General features: G+C 35.8%; 1 protein-coding gene and 1 long non-coding RNA gene across 13 annotated transcripts in view; one reads left to right on the top strand and one right to left on the bottom strand.

Moving 5' to 3' along the window:
* The window catches only part of LOC127838190 (uncharacterized), a 451,449-nt gene that overhangs the window by 112,150 nt on the left and 317,813 nt on the right, over window positions 1-21,486 (top strand). The window lies entirely within an intron of this gene.
* LOC127838178 (RNA-binding protein RO60-like) overlaps window positions 1-21,486 on the bottom strand; it is a 34,120-nt gene that overhangs the window by 11,558 nt on the left and 1,076 nt on the right. For 4 of the 12 annotated variants that reach the window (XR_008029697.1, XR_008029696.1, XR_008029694.1 and 1 more), the window contains exons 2-6: window positions 16,267-16,815; window positions 15,555-15,769; window positions 12,353-12,534; window positions 11,641-11,947; window positions 10,257-10,502 (exon numbers count right to left, since the gene is read on the bottom strand). Coding sequence is in view for 3 of the 12 variants with exons in the window: in XM_052365759.1 (XP_052221719.1) it covers window positions 10,257-10,502; window positions 11,641-11,947; window positions 12,353-12,534; window positions 15,555-15,769; window positions 16,267-16,783 (1,467 nt within the window). In the remaining 9 variants the exon portion in view is untranslated. Of the gene's footprint in view, window positions 1-1,062; window positions 1,208-1,450; window positions 6,059-7,219; window positions 7,390-10,256; window positions 10,503-11,640; window positions 11,948-12,352; window positions 12,535-15,554; window positions 15,770-16,266; window positions 16,816-18,482; window positions 19,224-21,486 lie in introns of those variants that run through there. The other 8 variants (XR_008029699.1, XR_008029700.1, XR_008029701.1 and 5 more) reach the window with 8 other exon arrangements.

The raw sequence follows: 21,486 nt of genomic DNA, 5'->3' as shown, positions 1-21,486 counted from the left end.
CGTGATTCTTTCGTGCGACACACCGTCCCATGATGGTGAACAAATGTGCCAAATGATTTTAAAATCTCACAATGAATGACATAGTTATGGCCAGGACAAGCTCATTTATGGCAATTTTTGACCTTTGAACTCAAAGTGTGACCTTGACCTTGGAGATATCGACGTAATAATTTCGCGCGACACACCGTCCAATGATGGTGAACAAATGTGCCAAATGATTTTAAAATCTGACAATGAACGACATAGTTATGGCCCGGACAAGCTTGTTCCGCCCGCCCGCCCGCCAGCCCTCCAGCCAGCCAGCCAGCCAGCCAGCCCGCCCGCATTCGCCAATCTAATAACCAGTTTTTTCCTTCGGAAAACCTGGTTAAAAATCCTACAATCTCACTTAAAGTATACTGAAAATTTTTAGTACCAACGTGAGTCAAACGCAGCTTCCATCATTGCCAACAATAACACAGGAATAATACATCAGAAACACAAAACAATTACTAAGCTCAGTTTTCAAAACGAATTACAGTTTTTCAGTAAAAGTAAACAAAAATGCATATATGTCCTTATTATCCCTACTGAATAAAGCTTTTTCTTGTATCAATAAATCCATATTAAAAAGGTTATTCACTCGTATTTTTACCAATTGAACCTCGATATAAAATATACATGAACTGTGTGATAGAATTCCCAGATATGACTGAATTACTGAAAACCAGATCTGCATGCAAATGTTACTTTGGATAAAAATATTTCAATTTACTGTAAAAAAATTCACCACCCGATCTTGTGTTGAAACTTAGGGGCAAACCTTTAAAAAAACATCTTTTACTAATGTGACATAATATAATTTTTGTTTTTCTCTGAAAGCAATATTTAACTATCGGGACACAGTTATGGTGAACTTCACAAAACCTTACATATCAATTATTTATAACATAATCACTAATGAATACTTCAACAAGGGCTGTTTGTAAAACATGCATGCCCCCCATATGGGCTGTCAGTTGTAGTGGCAGCCATTGTAAGAATATGTTTTGTCACTGTGACCTTAACCTTTGACCTAGTGACCTGAAAATCAATAGGGGTCATCTGCCAGTCATGATCAATGTACCTATGAAGTTTCATGATCCTAGGCCTAATTATTCTTGAGTTATCATCCGGAAACCATTTAACTGTTTCGAGTCACTGTGACCTTGACCTTTGACCTAGTGACCTGAAAATTAATAGGGGTTATCTGCCAGTCATGATCAATGTACCTATGAAGTTTCATGATCCTAGGCGTAAGCATTCTTGAGTTATCATCCGGAAACCATTTTACAATTTCGAGTCACTTTGACTTTGACCTTGTGACCTGAAAATCAATAGGGGTCATCTGCCAGTCATTATCAATGTACCTATGAAGTTTCATGATCCTAGGTGAAGGCATTCTTGAGTTATCATCCGGAAATTATTTTACTGTTTCGAGTCACTGTGACCTTGACCTTTGACCTAGTGACCTGAAAATCAATAGGGGTCATCTGCCAGTCATGGTCAATGTTCCTATGAAGTTTCATGATCCTAGGCGTAAGCATTCTTGAGTTATCATCCTAAAACCATTTTACTATTTCGAGTCACTGTGGCCTTGACCTTTGACCTAGTGACCTGAAAATCAATAGGGGTCATCTGCCAGTCATGATCAATGTACCTATGAAGTTTCATGATCCTAGGCCTAAGCATTCTTGAGTTATCATCCAGAAACGGTTTAACTATTTCGAGTAACTGTGACATTGACCTTTGACCTAGTGACCCGAAAATCAATAGGGGTCATCTGCCATTCATGATCAATGTACCTATGAAGTTTCATGATCCTAGGCCTAAGCGTTCTTGAGTTATCATCCGGAAACCATCTGGTGGATGGACCGACGGACGAACCGACATGTGCAAAACAATATACCCCCTCTTCTTCGAAGGGGGGCATAATAAATATAAAATGTATAAAGCATACAAACTGAAATTGCATAATCAATACTTAAATTAAATGCATAATGATTCAAAATGTTGTATCATATTCCTGAAAATCAATTAAGATGAAAAATTGCAGTTCTACTACAATTAACAATGCAAAAAAGTACCAGCATAATTTTGTGTAATGGAAGTATGTATTTGATAATATATTTTCATGCAAACTGTGTTGAATGTCTTAACCCTTTCGGACTCAGAGGTGAAAATTGCTATATGAAAACAGCATAAAATCAGAACAGCTACATGTATATGCAACGAGCAACCAGAACAGCCTGCGAGTACCTCTCAGTCTGATCAGGTTTTATGCTGTTTGCTGCTCATCAGTATCTAAAGGTTGGAAATGAAGCCTTTAAAACTTGAATCTAGTAAGAAATGTCTTTAATTAAATATAACTTTCTAAGGGGCTACAAATCCATCAAAATACGTTTCTAAGTGGTAAAGGGTAAATACATGTATGTAAAAACTATCCATATTTATTACATATTACTCAACAAATAGCTTATTACATGCAAACTTATACCGCTACATTTTATAAATTTCAAATTTTTTCTTAAATGATGAATCATATTTCTTAAGAAACAACTTCAGCAAATGGAAATGAATTTCTTTAATTGTGCACACACTATAAAACCATGATCCCACAACTAATGCAAATACAACTTGCAAAATCTGTATCATGAAATCACAAAACTGGTCATAAAGGCATCACTTTGATAAAAATTGCCCAAACCCAAAATGAAAGACCTAGGAATTGTCTATGGAAAGGTTACGTGTATTGGTTACAAATCAATAAATACGAGTAAAAATATATCCCAACACTGCTTATATTGTACGAATCAATACAAATGTGGGGAATACAATTTACATGTTGCAATACAGAACATGCATATATTAGTCAACAACTTAAACCAGCAACAGATATGAAACAAACATACAATAACAACGGTAAGGCAATATTTCATTGCAAATAAACTGCACATTCACTGAGCAGAAGAAACTCGCATTGCAAACTCAATCAATGAAAAATGACAAAAGCATGCCTGAAGAATTAGAAACAAGAGATTGCCAAGGAATATGGTCCCCTACCGGTGAAACTCCACTATTTTCAGATTTATTTTTTATATATAGCAACCAGAATTCTTGACGTAGGAACAAAATGAAATGACGTGCATAATGTCCTTATTGCCATCAGCCCATGTTTCAAGTTTCATGACAAAATATGAAGAAGTTATCGCAGGATTCAGAAAAGTGTGACACTCTGACAGACAGAGCTCAAACCAAAAGTCCCCTCTGGTTTCACCGGAAGGGGACAATAAGTAAAATGGACATCAATACGGTTAGATAAGTTTAAATACCTTGTTATGTGTAAATAGTCATTAGTTTTTTTAATGATAGTTATGAGTCTATGATTTCAATCAATGCCAGGTTATCCAAATGCTTATGAACTAGGGGCTATTAATTTTGAGCAACTCAGCCATATTATGCCCACTTAGTTATAAATGAAAACAATAATACCAGCTTATATTTTAGTAACACTACTGTTACCCAGTGATACACAATTCCAAGAACTGAATGACATGGTATGTTTTGCCTTTGGACGAAATTTAAAGTTAAAGGCTCTATAAAGGTGACAAATCCAATTATTATGCATATCAACTGGTCTAATTTTTACCGGATTTCAGTTACTCTTGCATAAAAACTGCTAATAAAACAGCTTAGGTACAACGTTGTCAAGAATTATGGAAGATAAACCCGTTTCATAATTGGAAGAAATGTTTACATTTTCGCAACTAACGTGATGTGTAGCCTCAGAGCGGTGAAATATGCTTAAAAAAAGCCGAAAGAAAATTCAATTTAAATTCTATTTTAAACAACTTTTAACCAGCAGAAAGTAACTTATTAGATCACTACAAACGTTTTAACCATTAAGAAGAGACCTACTTTGTGGGTGATACCGGAAAGCGTGAAAAATCATTGTTATATTTTTGGTGACCTGAGTCACTTTCACTTTCTCTTTTCCGAGTAAACAGCGATGTAAATACATTGTAAACTGATTGTTTGTAAACACAATTGACTTAGAGGACACTTTATTTTGAGCTCAAAACAAGTTGTTTTGCTTATTTTTTATTGTAATGTCCAACAGCATATATATATTGTTTTTTGATAACCTTTATAAAATATGAAAAAAATATTTAAAAATCGGTAAATAATTACGGATCTTCACCTTTATAGAGCCTTTAACCAATGTCAAAACACATGAAAATTGAATTTTCAATCTGCTTTTTTTTCACATAAAAAAGATGATTGACTTAAATGGGCATTCAACTTTACATTCAACCAGACTATGCCAAAGCAAAATTCAGATTGTCAAAATTTCAAAACAATTGTAATGAATGACATGTAAAATCAATAAATAAATATATTCAATAACAATAAATTTATATAACTGTTAACAATTTCATAACACTTTTTATGGGTGGTCATTTGTAATAAAAAGACATCACTTTGTCACAATACAAAAATATTTCATTATTAAAATATGAACACATTTCTTCACCAAATTACACATAGAAGTAAGTTTACACAGTAAATTACTTGTAATATTCATAATCTAAAATGTTGCATCTAAATGAAAAACTTAAAACATCCAGATGTGTCACAGATTGTGTCCCAAATGAAGCAAACAGTCCTTTTGCTTCAAAAAAGCATGATAGAAAGAAAGCAGATGGGCGAAATAAAAAACACATTTCCCGCCAATTTGTCATGGGTGTTTGTTTGCCACTGGCCCATATGTGACTGTATGGTAAAATTCTCGCTTTTAGTTGCTTTTCCGTGTCTTTCATGATACAAGTGGATAAATAAGGGTAACACAAAAGTCAATAGATTCCACTTAACTGCATATCACTCACCAAATCTCCAGTTTTAGACTGGCACGCTTACGTGACAGCCAATGTCAATTTCACACCATACTTGCATGCTGTGTCTATTGACAGGCAGTAGGTGTAATCTGCAGACCAAACACATTGCAAACACGGGAGTCTTCAATAACAGAACAGGTTTAAGAGTAGAAAAAAAGGCTTAAATTATGTATGTCTAAGCATTTAAAAAATATAAATCACATTGTTTGATAGTATATGTTACACTTTTACAACATATAAGACCAATATCTATCGCATAAAACGTAAAATATATGAGAATATAACTTACTCCATCTATGAATACTAAGAACAAGAAACCGTCAGAGACGGGTGATGCTCCGCAAAGGTTTTTTTTGTCACAATAATGCACTATATATTCAGATAAAAGGAAACGTCTTGAGGGCACAGTAGTTGGGGGGGACAAGAATTTTTTATAGAAAATTTCAAAGGGCCATAACTCTGTGAAAAATCATCCGAGCAGAACCCGCTGATAATATGCACATCTCCTCTTGGTACACACAGACAGACAAAGCGGCGACTATATGCTCCCCCCAAAATAAATTTTGGGGGAGCATATAAATTAAACATTTGGAAGTTACCAATGGGATATTCAAGTGAACAGAATCTACTGTATGTCATGAATTTACTTCAGCCCAACAAGAAAAATCTCAGTTTTTTTTAATTGTTTTATTGCACCGTATAATGTAACATACAGTAGTTGAAAAAACATTTTCTAAAGCATGTCCACCTAACACCACAAATGATGCAACACTGATTTGTACCATCTCAAATCTTTTAAGGAAGGAATATTGGCCATAAATCAACATGGGGTGGTTAATCCTTTTACCTCTGTAAGGAGTCGAATTTCAACATAAAAAGTCAAACAACCAATTGGCTTAAATATAAGCCAATCATCGAAATTTTAGGATGTTTCTCTATCCTGTGTTCCATCCTTTCATGGGCTGAAATTTCTGGAAATCATCGAAAGTCCAGGATTTTTCTCTCTATCCTACAGTGTGTCTAGCTTTCCAGTGATAAACTGGTGTATAAGGGAGGGAACTGTTGCGTCGAAGCCCCCGATGTCCAACATACCGCTGGCCTGGGCAAAGTCTAGTTTCGGAGCTGCCAATCCACATAGAACCATTCTGGAATGGAGAGTGAAATAAGGGAAGCTCATTTTAAAATGTTCAATAAACTACCATGGGACATAAACAACCTTCATTTATAGAATATTCATAGATATTCACAATGATTTCCAAACTAAATCTGCTTAAGATAGTGTACATGTAATAACAATTAGACCCAAATTCTTTTAATATTTCAGTCCACTGGGATTGTTTCAGGAATCGACATCAACATGTGTGGGTGACTAGGGGCTTAAAAGTCTCCTGTTCATCCATAATTCATAGTGAGATATCTTAATTTAATTAAGTTTAGTCAGTTGAGACATGTGGAAATGGTAAGCTCCAGTTTTACTATTTTATGTTGACATATTGATAGTGACAAATCGATTGACAAGATAATTTAAATCCTTAATTTCTGTTAAATCACCCAAAATGTACGCTTTTCATATTTTGTATCTTGAATGTATAAGGGTAATTCATTCTTATTTTTTTATTCAGGATAATTCATTGTTTCTTGTTTCTTATTGAAATACCCCCCCCCGCCAGTGTTCGCTAACCATGATACTTTGTATCAGGTATGTTGGTGTGTATGACCCATACAAATTTTAACTCCGGGTAATATAAATCCTTAATTATTGTTGAAGTCCCCCTAGAGAGTAGTATGACAGCCACCTGGCATCAGGAATGTTTGTGTGTTCCACATATCAAAATTCCAAACTCAGGGCCACTTAAATCCTTGTTAACTGTAAAACCCCCGTAGTGTTCAATAGCAATACTTGGTATCATGTATGTTCGTGTGTTCCACATATCAAAATTAATAACTTCAGAGCATTGTATTCCTTTAATGTACGCTTATTGCCTTGGCGCAGTGGATACGGTGTCTGTCTAGCGATCTGGAGGTCACAGGTTCAATCCCTACGATGGATACGGTCTTCTGATCTCCCCTAAAGACACCTAGTACGTGTTCTACCCAGGAAACAGACATGATATCATTTTAATAAGCCTAAGGCTTTTGATTCAATCAGGCTTAAATACATAAATTGAAACCAAAATAAACATGTAAATTTGTGGAATTGATATCCCCTGCTCAAAACATTTTTTTGACGGACGGACTGATTGACAAAGTCGATTCTATATCCCTGCACCTTTGGCAGGGGATAACTTAATAAAAAACGGCCATACTTGGTGTCAGGCAAGTTCATCTGCTGTCTATACTCCAGCAGTTTGCTGGCAGGGGAGTCCTCCCCCAGAGTCTCTGCACCATCAGACATCACCAGGAACACGTCATAGGGCTTCTTCTTCTCCAGGGCCCAGGTCACTGGTGCAGCAGGGTCACATGCCAGCGTCAGGTCCTAGAAACAGGGGAAACAGAAGCAGTTAATATTCAATTCACTCTGATAAAAATGCAGCTTCATGCATGCCCCTAAAATGTGGTCCAATATTTTCCGGTGCAGTCTGGACTTCTTTTAGAGGAGACTTCCTTTAAAAGAAAAATTTCATAAAAGCAGAAAGTGACTTTCCTGATAGGCCTGTGTGGACAGCAGAGGAAAATCTGGGATGACACTCAATGCACATGCATTAAATCCCATTTTCCCAGCCCCAGAGTCATTAGTATTTTTTGATGAAATGCATATCGTCGCTGTCGTTCTCAAACCTCGTAGCTCCAAAATTTTCAAAAATGTTTTTTCGTCTTTTCCGAATATATGAAGTCTGGCGCGTGTTTTGTGCTATATCTCGTAGCTCTACGCCAATCAGAGCCCTTGAAAAATGCACGTGACGAAATGTTGTAGCTTTATTGTTGGCTTTTTTTCTGGCGAAAAGTCGTAGCGACGTCATTTCATCTATAGGTACGTCATTTCGTTTCGACAAATTTGACAAAAACGTTTTTATATTTGCAGCTACGAGGTTTCCTATCAGGACGAATTGTCGTACCTCATACCACGGACGCTCCGTACTCATACAAATGACACAACTGTGGTGACAAAATATCGTAGCTACCATTTCTGAACATCAGTATGACTTATCAGTATGACTTACGCGTCTACGGCTTATACCGTATTTTGCAGCTTCATTTGTTTGGTATTTTTACAGAATTTCTATTTTTAAAACATCGTTATAAAAAAATGAGATGGTTTTTTCTCTCTCCTGAAAACTTGGCATTTTGTAGCTACGAGGTTTGAGAACGACAGCGACAATATGCATTTAATTAACAAAACAAGCGATGTGTTTGTGAAACACTATGTCCCCATATATATGACCTTTGACCTTGAAGGATGACCTTTACCTTTCACCACTCAAAATATGCAGCTCCATGAGATACACATGCATGTCAAATATCAAGTTGCTAGCTTCAATATTGCAAAAGTGACATTAAATGAGCGATTTTGACCCATATTTGACCTTAGACCTTGAAGGATGACCTTGACCTTTCACCACTCAAAATGTGCAGCTCCATGAGATACACATGCATGCCAAATATCAAGTTGCTATCTTCAATATTGCAAAAGTTATGGCAAATGTTAAAGTTGGGACAAACAAACAAAGCAACAAACAAACCAGCAGACAGGGCAAAAACAATATGTCTCCCACTATAGTGGTGGGGGACATTAAAAGCTTTCCTTTTGGATTTGGTGCCATTTTTAAATGGGATATCATTGGGATAAATCTTCTGACCAAGTTTCATGAAGATCGGACAATAAATGTGGCCTCTAGAGTGTTTACGAACAAATGTGGACAGACGGATGACGGACAAAGACCAGTCACAAAAGCTCAACTGAGCAAACAGGTGAGCTAAAAACAAGAGCTGTCACCATAGGATGACATAAGCCCCCTATAAACGCTTTGATAGAAGTTATAGCATTTTTCTAAACATAAACGCAGATTTCAAAACCTTAACGCCGACCCTAAGTTCAAGGTCAAGGTCACAGGGGTAAATAATTTTGTGCGTATGGAAAGGCCTTGTCCATATACACATGCATACTAAATATGAAGGTTATATCTATAGGGATATAGAAGTTATGAGAATTTTTCTAAACCTAAACGCAGATTTTAAAACCTAAACCGGGACCCTAAGTTCAAGGTCAAGGTCACAAGGGTACAAAATTGTGTGCGTATGGAAAGGCCTTGTCCATATACACATGCATACCAAATATGAAGGTTATATCTCAAGGGACATAGAAGTTATGAGCATCTTTTGAAACCTAAACGCAAAGTGTGACGGAAAGACAGACAGATGGACAGACAGACAGGCGGACAGACGGACAGTCCGATCACTATATGCCCCCTTCGAAAGGGGGCATACAAACATCCAAACTCGAATAACAATTAACACATAAATGACATAACTACACGGTATTATTATGAAAACATTAATAATCAAAGGGGAGTAACTACTGTAAACTTAAATGCAATATTTAGAAGAGTTGTCTTGCATGTTACATGACCTTAATTCATGATAGTTTACAAGCCTTTTTACTATATAAATATAAGGAAAACTGCCACCTCCCCCTGGCAACCATGTTTTTCAACGGACCGGAACCATTTTCAAACTTAACTCACTTATCTAGGAAACAAAAGTTTTGACAAAATTTCATGAAAATTGGGCCAAAAAAGTGACTTCTAGAGTGTTGACATGTTTTCACTATATACATATAGAGAAAAATGCCCCGTCCACTGGCGGCCATGTTTTTTTAAACCGATCTGGACCATTTTCGAACTCGTCCGAGAAATCAATAAAACCAATGTTTTGACCAACTTTCATGATGATTGAGCAAAAATTTTGACTTCCAGAGTGTTAACAAGGTTTCTCTATAGCCAAATAAGAAAAACTGCCCCGCCCACTGGTGGCCATGTTTTTAACGGACCGGAACCACTTTTGAACTCAACCAACATATCATTAAGACAAACATTTTGACAAAGTTACATGAAGATTGGGCATGAAATGTGACTTCTACAGTGTTTACAAGTTTTTTCTTTTTTTTTGACCTAGTGACCTAGTTTTTGACCCGGCACGACCCAGTTTCGAACTCGACCGAGATTTCATTGGGACGAAGCTTCTGACCAAGTTTCATGAAGATCGGACAATAAATGTGGCCTCTAGAGTGTTTACGAACAAATGTTAACGGACGGACGGACGTACGACGGACAAAGACCGGTCACAAAAGTCACAATTACATGAACAATTAAAAGAAAGCTCAAAAGATAAAAGAATTAGATTTACCGGCACGGCCCGGCTATAAATCTCCTCGATGATATTGTCAAGCTCGCTTGGAAACTTCATGGGCGACAGCGTAGCGGTGAAGAAGCCTAAGTCCACATTCCTCTCCTTGTTCTTCAAGATGGTTGCCATTAACGACATGACCTCCAGCGCAGAGATGGACGGAGTGCCTCGGATACCTTTCTGGAACTCGCTGCCTGCTGTTTTCACTGCAAGCAGGTACGACTTGCCCGTAGTGGATGTGTTCTTCTGTAATAAACAATTAAGTATTGTTTTACAAAAATGGGACTTAATGCATGTATGTAAAGTTTTGTCCGTCCCAGATAAGCCTATGCAGTCCTGACAGGCTTCTCAGGGATGCCTAAACTGGATTTTGGTTTAGAAGAGACTTCCTTTTAACTAAAAATTACATAAAGCGGACAGTGTCTTCCCTGATTAGCCTGTGTGAACTCCATAGTTATGGCAAATGTTAAAGTTTGCACAAACAAACAAACAAACCAACCAACAGACAGGGCGAAAACAATATGTTCCCCACTATAGTGGTGGGGGACATAAAAAGTTTATGTCACCTGGGTTTGAACCACTGACTTTTGTATTATAAAGGGCAACCAGCTTAAGCACTTTGCCATGATCCAAACTATTACATTTTAAAGTGCATTTGATCATTTATTAAACTGATCCATGTTTTGTGACACAATATATTGGAACCAACAGAAACTCTCCAAATAATTAATTTGTTTTGCTTTGTAATGCTTTATTACTATATCTAACAGTATTTCAATTAATGAATATTCATGAACTAAAATGTATTTTCAGTATAAGTCTTCCTCATTAATGTCATTTCACTCCCTGATGCAATGTTTTTTATCTTGATGAACAAAAAATGAGGCAATTGTCATTTCAACAATCTGTTCACTAGTCTCTTTCGTGCAATCATTTGCAGACATTTTGTTTCTCTTTTTTATTTATTTTTATCTAAAAAATCTCTCCATTCTCAAATTTGCTGTGATTTCTTGATATTTTTTTAAATAGATAATATTTTCCTTTTTATTTGCATTTTTCCTGTTTTCTAGAATTGGCAGTAACTTTCAAAACTAAATGCAAGCAATATACATCACCAGAAATATAATCCTTCAAGCATTGAAAGCAAAAGGTTTAAACTGGGATTTGATTGCGGATACCCTGGTCTGGATATAGCAAACCTTATGTAAAATTACCCAGGTTAGCTGAATAACCAAACCACAAACTGCCGATCACAAAATCATTGATGATTCCATAAATTATTTAATAAACAAGATTTTGTTTTAACTGGACAATAAAAACCATACAGACGGTGCCCCTGAAAGCCAAACTGTTGTTCTATTTGAAAAGTAACAGATGCACCAACCTCGACTGCGACCTTGAAAGCATCGTGAATTGCGTCATACAACTCAGGGTTATTAGCACGAGCCTTGGCAGTCATTCCAGCTTCTTCTTTCTTCTCCGTAGTCATTGCATCACCTTGACCTTCTTCTGTTTTCCTCCCTTTTCGCTTCTTTTTCTTTCCTTGGGATGGGGAAGAGGAGGAGACTGGCCCGTTATTGCTTGGGTTCTCACGTTTTCTTGATCCACCCTTACCATGATGGTAGGTTTTAACCTCACTGAACACATGTACATAATTGCGAATCGCGATGTAGATAAAGTAAGGGCTGATTCTGAAAACAGTGGAATTTTCGTGTTATTTTTGAAATCTTATTAATAAATTTGTTTTTACATGGAGAACAATATTATGATTGTGTATAAACCCAGAAAAAAAGAGAATAAGTCTAGCTTATGGGAATCACACAGAAAAACATGTAGTCAAGCAAATGTTAAACATACAAAAACTTAAATTATCTTTAATTCACAAAATGGTGAATATCTGCAAATAACTTTTCGTTAAAACAGAAAATACTCTCAATTAATAAATTTCTAGAAAATACTCTAAATTAATAAATTTCTTTCTATTAAGATACAAAGCAAAGAAAACTGAGTTTGAGAAAAAAGAAGAAGATCAAACTTGAAAAAATAATATTTTGAACCACAAATCAATAAAGGAAAAGTAAAACTTGAAGACCTACTTTTCTTTCTCAATGGCTTCACTATCCTTGAGTCTCTGCAACACTTTGTGGCAGATCTCTCTAACAATGGGGTCCTCCTGAGCTTTGCCGTCGGGAACCGTGAGGAACCCCCTACGGCTGAGTGCCGGGAGACTAGACAGCACCTCCCCCACGGGCATATTCAACAGCAGGCTGTTCCAGATCTGTGGTAGGGGTGGGAATAAAATGCAGGGTTTTTTCTAGCCATTTTGGGAAAAGAAGTATGGTCAAATTGGGATTTTTTTTATCAATAAAAGTGGCAAATTTGGGAATTATTTATCAACAAAAAGGACTAAATTTAAGTTATATATTTTGTAGGATGTTTAAAAAAAAAGTTGAGATAATAGTCCAACAAGGCTATTGTCAAGCAATATGGTCCCCTACCGGCGGCTCCACCATTTTCAGAAATTCCACCATTTTCAATTTTTTTTTTTTTTGGGGGGGGGGGGGGTTGCCATAGCAACCACAATTTTTGACGTAGAAACAAATGACGTGCATAATGTCCATATTACCATCTATCCATGTTGCAAGTTTCATGAAAAAATATTAACAACTTTTTAAGTTATCGCAGGATCCAGAAAACCACCATTTTCAGCAGTATTTCTAGTCTATTTGTTGCCATAGCAACCATAATTTTTGACGTAGGAACAAAATGAAATGACGTGCATAATGTCCAAATTGCCATCTATCCTTGTTTCAAGTTTCATGAAAAAATATTAAGAACTTTTGAAGTTATTGCAGGATCCAGAAAAGTGTGACAGACAGACTCACAGACAGACAGACAGAGGGACACACAGAGCGCAAACCATAAGTCCCCTCCGGTGAAACCGGTAGGGGACAATAAACATAAGCCATAAGAGAGTTTTTTTTATTTAAAAAAAAATATAAAAAATTGTAAATTGCGATTTTTAAAAATAATTTTGGTTTGGAATCGGGTCCGTTTGCTTTGGGATCCGGTCCGTTTTACGGCCTTTTTTACAAAGCAGAAAACCTCCTAAAATGTTGACATTTAAATTGTATGTTTTGGGTTTAATAAAGAAAATGCTTCTATATAGCCTACATGAAAAATGAAATTCCAAGCAAGACCAGTAAATAATTATCCAGTGCAGGACCAGCAGACTTGTGCTTATTTAACCCTTTTTTCAACCACTTAGATACGTATTTAACCTTTTACCACTTAGATACGTATTTAACCTTTTACCACTTATATACGTACAATGTATTTAACCTTTTACCAACTTAGATATATATTTAACCTTTTACCACTTAGATATGTATTTAATCTTTTACCACTTAGATATGTATTTAACCTTTAACCACTTAGATACATTTAAAACCCTTTACCACTTAGATACGTATTTAACCTTTAAACACTTAGATATGTATTTAACCCTTTACCACTTAGATAGGTATTTAACCCTTTACCACTTAGATACATATTTAACCCTTTACCACTTAGATACGTATTTAACCCTTTACCACTTAGATATGTTTTTAACCTTTTACCACTTAAATACATATTAAACTTTTTACCACTTAGATATGTATTTAACCTTTTACCACTTAGATACGTATTTTGATGCATTTGTAGTCCCTTAGAAAGTTATATTTAATTAAAAACCTTTCTTACTAAATTCAAGTTGTAAAGGCTTCATTTCCAATCCTTTGTTACTGATGAGCAGCAAACAGCATAAAACCTCAACAGACTGTGAGTTACTCGCAGGCTGTTTTGGTTTTATGCTGGTTGCAAAAGCCATTTTCACTTCTTATGGGGGAAAGGGTTGAAACACTGTAGACATAATTTGAGCTTTGGTCTGGGAAAACTGGACTTAATGCATGAGCCAAAAGTGTCGCCTCATATAAGCCAGTGAAGTCCACACAGATGAATCCTGGACGGTGCCCTCGCTTTTATGGTATTGTTAAAGGAAGTCCCTTCTTAGAGACAATCCAGTTAAGGCGGAAAGTGTCACCCTTGCTTATCCTGCACAGACTTCACAGACTAATCTGGGACAACGCTTAATGCACATGCAATAAGCCTGTATCCCACAGTGAGGCTCAAATCATATCAACAGTCATCAAAACAAGCACAAGCCCACATTTGTCTACACTTGTAAATTTTTATCTGGTTTGCCCAGAATTACCGGTTTTCAAATATGCTGACTTTAAGGATCTTTTTTGTTTTAAATAATAATACATGTACATGTGTAAGAATTCAAGCTTTCTTGGTCAAACACTTATGTCAATGACAGTGTCAAGACAGTGTTAGTTGGTATTAACATCATAAGCAAAGCTCAAAAAAATAAAATAAATCAAACATGACTTGCCATGCCTTTTTCAGCCGTATCTACTGTTCTGTTAAACGGATCCATTCCAATAGCAAAATGGTGAAAAAAATTGAAACAAAAATCCTCATTTGATTTTTTTTAAAGAAGTCTAATGATTATAATATAACAGTTTTGTTTCAATAACATCTAACTAAGTATATTACAATAATTTACATGATTTTGTGATAATAACTTGAATTATTATAAAGAGTTACATTAAAGTAGTGTTTTTTTAACCCTTACAATGCGGGAACCGAGTTTTGAAGGTCTTTGCAAACAGTTTGGATCCAGATGAGACGCCACAGAACGTGGCGTCTCATCTGGATCCAAACTGTTTGCTATTCTGATAGTAATTTTTGAAAAAAAATCGAAGTAATGCTAATTGTAGAAATTCAGCAGACGACATTTTAGCAGACGATAAATTTCCCAGCATGCAAAGGGTTAATAAGAGGACTTTTACAAAAATAAAAAGAAGCAAATACCCAAAATGAGCACAGGGCCCTCGTTTTGCACTTTTTACCGCCCAATATCGGCGGCTTCCCCCATGAAAAAAGTATACTTTTTTCCCCCTTTTCAGCCAAAAATTCCCCCTCCAAAATATGATTTTTTTTAATTTTTTTTTTTAATTTTATACCTATGCTAGTATAATACTACAAACCTTTGATTAAATGTATATTTATGTAAATCACATTAAAATATAGCAATATTAGGTGTTGAATGGTTGGTGAAAAGATATTCTAAAATTCCCCAAAACCACGCAAAATTCCCCCTCATTGTGGATGTGAGTGGCTTCCCCTGCCCTGGTGGCAAGAGAGGGCCCTGGGGAAGAAAAAGTCTGCTTGCAAAAACAGCAATAAAACCTCTTTGGAAGAGAGCAAGGACACCGGGATGTGTTCCTTATGGAGTTCCATCTCTTCCAACTTCATGGCCGCAGCGAACCCGTCCTCCGTGTGACGGACGAAATCAACAGCCTCAAAGTATGTGATAAGTTTCTGGATATCTGCTGAGGGTTCTTTGTAGGCCTCGGTGGCTGACTTGAGGCCCTTGCAAACAACCTTTATGATGAAGGCTATACCTTAAACAAGCAGAGAAGGTCACTTTAAATACATGAGCCTCGGTCTGGGAAAACAGAGCTTAATGAACGTGCGTAGTGTTGTCCCGGAATAGCCTGTGAGTCCTCACAGGCTAATCTGGGACAACACTTTGTGCCTTAATTACTTAATTAAGCGAACATTTCATAAGAGCAGAAACTGTGGTCCCTCAGTAGCCTGTGCAGACTTCACATTTAATAAATGTTCAGTGACTAATTTGTTTACAGATGTGGAAATGAACAATTATTCCATATAGAATATTGTCAGGATTTTAATGTGAATGAAAACATTTTTAATTTTCTAAAGTTATAAGCACCCAATTGCCATTTCATGTCGCCTCAATAAATAATGGCACATAATCAATCTACAATGTACATGTACCTAGTGGCATCAACCAAATTAATGCACAAATTATGACTTCAAAGACCCATAAGCGACTTTAGGATACCCTCCCTAATGTATAGTTTCCTGTCAGACTTACTGTCATTTGCAGGCTTCACGTGACAAAGTCTGAACACATCTTTGTGGCTCCAGTTGCCAACATTCTTGTATCGAGTCACAAACTCTGCCACCTGCATTGGATCCTTAGAGTTATACCAGTTCGAAACGGTGGATCGTAGTCCACGACCAATGCCCTTGGTGAGCTGGGAACAAGTCTTAACTTGTTTTAGCCATTTGAATAACTCCACTGGCGTCTCACAAACAATTTCCACAAGCGCATATGCAGCTTTTTTTACTGCCATGTCATTGTTTGAGTGACAAGCAAGGGCTAAAAACATCAACATCGGGTCTAACTTAAGGAACAATTTCTCGCTGTGGACCTTTTTTATGCATTCTACGGCTTCTAAACCTCTGCCATCATTTATCATCTGGGTCATGGCATTCCCAACATACTGAAAGTGCTTGTTTTTGCCTGGCAGAAAAAAGCTTTTATCCGTTCCTGTTTTAAGGAACCGTATAAGACGCTCTTTGCTGTTGGATATGTGTTCGTTGGCCATCGTTGCTGAGATCTGCTATGCTCTTACACCAACTGAAAAGATACATTTTTTAAACATAATAATAACAACAATAATAACTAAAATAATAAATTATGTATCTCATAAATGTTAACTTGTATGGTGTTTAATCTACATTGATTAAAAACATTTTGGAGGTATAATGTTAACATGCTAAACTAAACAGCTATGTTTCTAAAGTAAATAGGAAAAGGGTGCTGAGCTCAAACTCATGACTTCTGGAAGTCTAGCCTCAAGCTCAATAAACTGATCTAAGTGGGTGTACAGTTCTAACCACTCCACACTACATTCCTTCACCATTTAAAGCTTTTCTATAGGCTACACCCTACGCCCTACTCAAAAGCCTTTTATTTCTTATACCTTTAAGGATATTATTAGTGTAACAGTATGCCTGAGTGAAGCAGGGCTGACAAAGCTAAACAGACCTTTTCCAAGGACTTCTCAGCACAGGGATGCAGGGGACAAAAATAAATTACATTAAAGTAATAAATAAGTCTTGTCTTGCAAGTTTCAATCTTCATACGAACACATGCACGAGTCCTTCAAATATATGTGTGAACTAAATATTGCAAGGGGCTGATATGACTTTAAAGTTTCTAAAAAGTCAATACACTACAGTTATATCATATCGCAGAAAGCATGCAAATATTAGAGGTCATGTCATTCTTCCTCCAGGAAAGAATTGGCTTTTATATTTGATTGCTTATTTAAAATGTCATGGTAGCGCAGAGAATCCTGAGATCTTTCTTTTATGATAAAACAAGAATTTGAAGAAATGTGTTTGTCAGAAACACTGTCTTTTTTTCTTTTTTTTTGACCTTTGACCTTGAAGGATGACCTTGACCTTCGACCACTCAAAATGTGCAGCTCCAAGAGATACACATGCATGCCAAATATGAAGTTGCTATCTTCAATATTGCAAAGGTTATGGCAAATGTTAAAGTTTGACCAAACCAACAGACAGGGCAAAAACAATATGTCCCCCACTGGTTATTGTGTGGTTATTGTTTTTTGCAATACACAAGTCTGAATGTGATGTACAATGAATTCAAACTGGATTTAGTTATGAATTTCAGATTATGCAGAAAATCAAAATGCCTGTATAAGAAAACGCTTGAGTAGTACTTTTCGGAATAGATATGCTTTTAGACAAGGAATTTAGTTCAATGAAAAAGAGATTTGTTCCACTCCTGAAGACAACTGCTATTGTGAATTCCCTTGTTTTCTTGCGTTTGCATTTTATGGAATTTTTGTTCACTGGCATGTCCCTAGCCTGCATATTAAAACAGTAACGCCTAGTTAGTAAAAACCTATTTTTTTTAGCTCGATTGCATCAAAAGCCTCAGGCTTATATTAACGCTCGCCAGTCCGTTTCCTGGGCCTAGAACCAGTACTTGTTGTCTTTTGGGGAGATCTAAAGAACGCTCTGACAGTGCGGATCGAACCAGTGACCTCCTGGTCGCTAGGTGGTTAGTTGCAATAATCCAACTCCCAGCTATTGACCCTCCGGGTCGCTAGGAGTTGCAACTGGTTACAGCATATTTCATGTAAAGTCTCAGATTCTGGGCAGTAATTTAATCACTAATATTAGCAACATAAACTATTTTCTGGCATAAATAAACACAAACAGTTCGTATATATATATATATATATCACTAATGCGCAAATTAAAACAACTTACATGATGTAGTGTGCTCAAATAACAATGATATTAATCCAGAGTTTAAAACACATAAACGGTTCATGAAAATGTGTAAGTCTTTGCAATGAAAAAAGCCCAGTATTCCGGATTAAAAAATACGCTATGGATTATCTCCGGAATCCCCCACGAGATATATCTCTTGTCTAATCAACCAATCGTTATACACATCCGTACGATATATCGAATCTTCAATTCAAAACTTTGGCTATCGGTTTGATAACATTTTTTTATTCAACTCTTTGTTTTGAGCATTTATCCACAAATAACACGCATATTGATATCAATGGTAACAGGTATTGTGTTAGTTACGCTGTTTTAGGTTGATTGAATTGGATTTTATGGACAAACTTGAGACTTATTCTTTTACATTGAATTTAATCAGGAAGAACGCTGAGCTGTACGTTTGGACCCATACATTGTAGAAGCTCAGAGCATTCAAGAAGAACAAGCAAATTCGTTGAATTTATATCCTCCGCCAATATGCTTCTGGACACAAAAGAGTTATATTGGACACTCAAAAAAGCATTTTTTCAAGATACAAAGGGCCATAACTCCGTTATTAACAGATGGTGTACAATGCCATTTGGCGTGCATCATCGTCTTATCCATATATATATACTCATACCAAGTTTCAATGAAATCCGCCAAAGCACTTCCAAGATATGGCTCCGGACGGACGGACAACGCCAAAACAATATCCCTCCGCCTATGGCAGGGGATAACTAGCTAGGCGGACACCATAACCATTACACCACGGAGACTGGTTTACAGTCAACTCGTACCTAAGTCAACTCGCACGTTTTTTGGTTAACTCGCACGGAAGTTAATTCGTACCTAAGTCAACTCGCACGGTAGTCAAAATATTGATGAATTAATGGGTTGTTAATGAGTAATTTATGCATAAAAACAAATGAGTAATACTTTCAGAGTTTAGTTAATACTTTTTATTGAAAAATATTTACAAAATAACAAAAAAAAATTGTTTCACAAAATATTGTTTATACCATGGTGACGTTATCGGCACATGAAACTGACATTTTAGGTACTTTTAAAAATATATTTTTTAACAATTATTTTAATTTTTATTACATTATTAATACACATTATCAAAGCTTTATTATACGTATTTAAACATGGTTGTACGAAACAATGATTAATTTTACAATAATTCTCAATCATACAATTTTACAAGAATCAAATGTTTATTTATTTAATACTTTAATAAAGTTTACCAACTTTTTAATTTTTTTTACATGAGTTACGGTTCTACATTAAATTAAATTGTATAGCATGAACAAATAAAAAATATTTATTTAAGTATTCCATACTACAGCCTTATCTCTAGACAACCCCTATCAGTAATAGCCTTATCTTCTCCTCGATAATCAGTACCCTCATCAGCTCTGAATGACTGACAGATTATCTGTTTATTGTAATTTTAGTGGTGAGAAATAGGGTATTGTAACTGATTAGGTGACAGCTGTTTTCAATATCTTTCATAGCTCATTAAAGGTAAAAAATATAAGCTTATACAAAGTTTATAAAAATTAAATAGAAATTAGAATACAAATAATTAAATACTTTCCACTATTATAAATCAACACGCGAATAATTAAACGTATTTAAATTAATAATTGCAAATTACATATATTCCGATATTGGTTAAAAATACTTGGATCGAGTGATAACAGTATCACAAAAACAAATATTCATCTACAATACAATATTAATAAACGTTTATTAAATCAGGGCTCGAAATTAACTTTTTTTTCTACTTGCAAAACATTGCGAGCTGCTTTAATACCAACTCGCAAAATCAAAAACAGTCTCGCAAATTTTGCAGAAAACATAAAAAAGTTCGGACATTAATTTAGTACTATTAAAACAAAATCAAAAGTTCTTAACATACACATTTTATTTCTGCAATCATACAAATATATCAGTTCCTTGGACCATAAGGGCATTGTTTTCGAATATAAGTGTGTCGTGTTCACTCAGAAAACAAAGTTTAAGTGTCAGTTTGGGATATTTTTAATGGGTTTAAAACTTTTCAAATATTGAAAAAAATCAGCTATGATATCGTGTGTTGAGTGCGACGTCACCAAAATACAAATCAACGGTTAACTTTACTTCATCTTTCGTATTTTTTTTCCGTCTGTAGGCAAAAAGAAACTAATTATGTTTGGCTTCGACGCCATGTCTGTTCAAGTTCAATGAACAAATGTGAATAGTCAACTGTTTCACGTTCTTTGTTCCAATACTATCCTCGTATCTGTACTATAAGTATACCAGTCTACATACAAGGTGTGCGCTTCCGCATACAGGTATTCAGACGTTCTATAAATTGACCTACGCAGGGCTCGAATTTAACTTTTTATTCTAGTTGCAAAAAATTGCGAGCAGCTTTAATACCAACTCGCAAAATCAAAAACATTCTCGCAAATTTTGATGGAAACATAAAAAACCCTTGGTTTTTAGTTTAGTTCTATTTAAACAAAATAAAAGTACTTAACATGTATACACATTTTATTTCTGCAACCATACAAAGATATCAGTTCCTTGTACCACAAGGGCCCACATTAGGTTGATTGACCATCTTCATCTATAACAAGTTTTAGTCTTATTTTAAGTTATTTTTTCCACTAATTCACTGTTTTCATAGAAGGATTTAAAATCTGTTTTTTCTAACTAAACGGTTAACTTTGCTTTATCTTTTGTATTATGTATATTTTGTGTTATTTCCGTCTGTGGGAATAAAGTGACAAGTTATTTTTCGCTTCAATGAACATGTGTGAATAGTCGACTGTTTCACTTCCTTTGTACCAATACCATCCGCGTGTCTGTATATACCAGTCTACATACAAGGTGCGCGCATACGCATAAGGGTTCTTGGGCGTTCTATAAATTGACCTAAGATTTAGTGATCATGTGTCGAGCAGCATTATACCTACTCATTTCTTTTCACTATTTACTTGCAAAAAAA

This window comes from Dreissena polymorpha, chromosome 7, assembly GCF_020536995.1.
Source record: "Dreissena polymorpha isolate Duluth1 chromosome 7, UMN_Dpol_1.0, whole genome shotgun sequence".
Lineage (NCBI taxonomy): Eukaryota > Metazoa > Mollusca > Bivalvia > Myida > Dreissenidae > Dreissena > Dreissena polymorpha.
The sequence above is the reverse complement of the archived record's forward strand: the minus strand, read 5'-3'. Positions and strand labels throughout refer to the sequence as shown.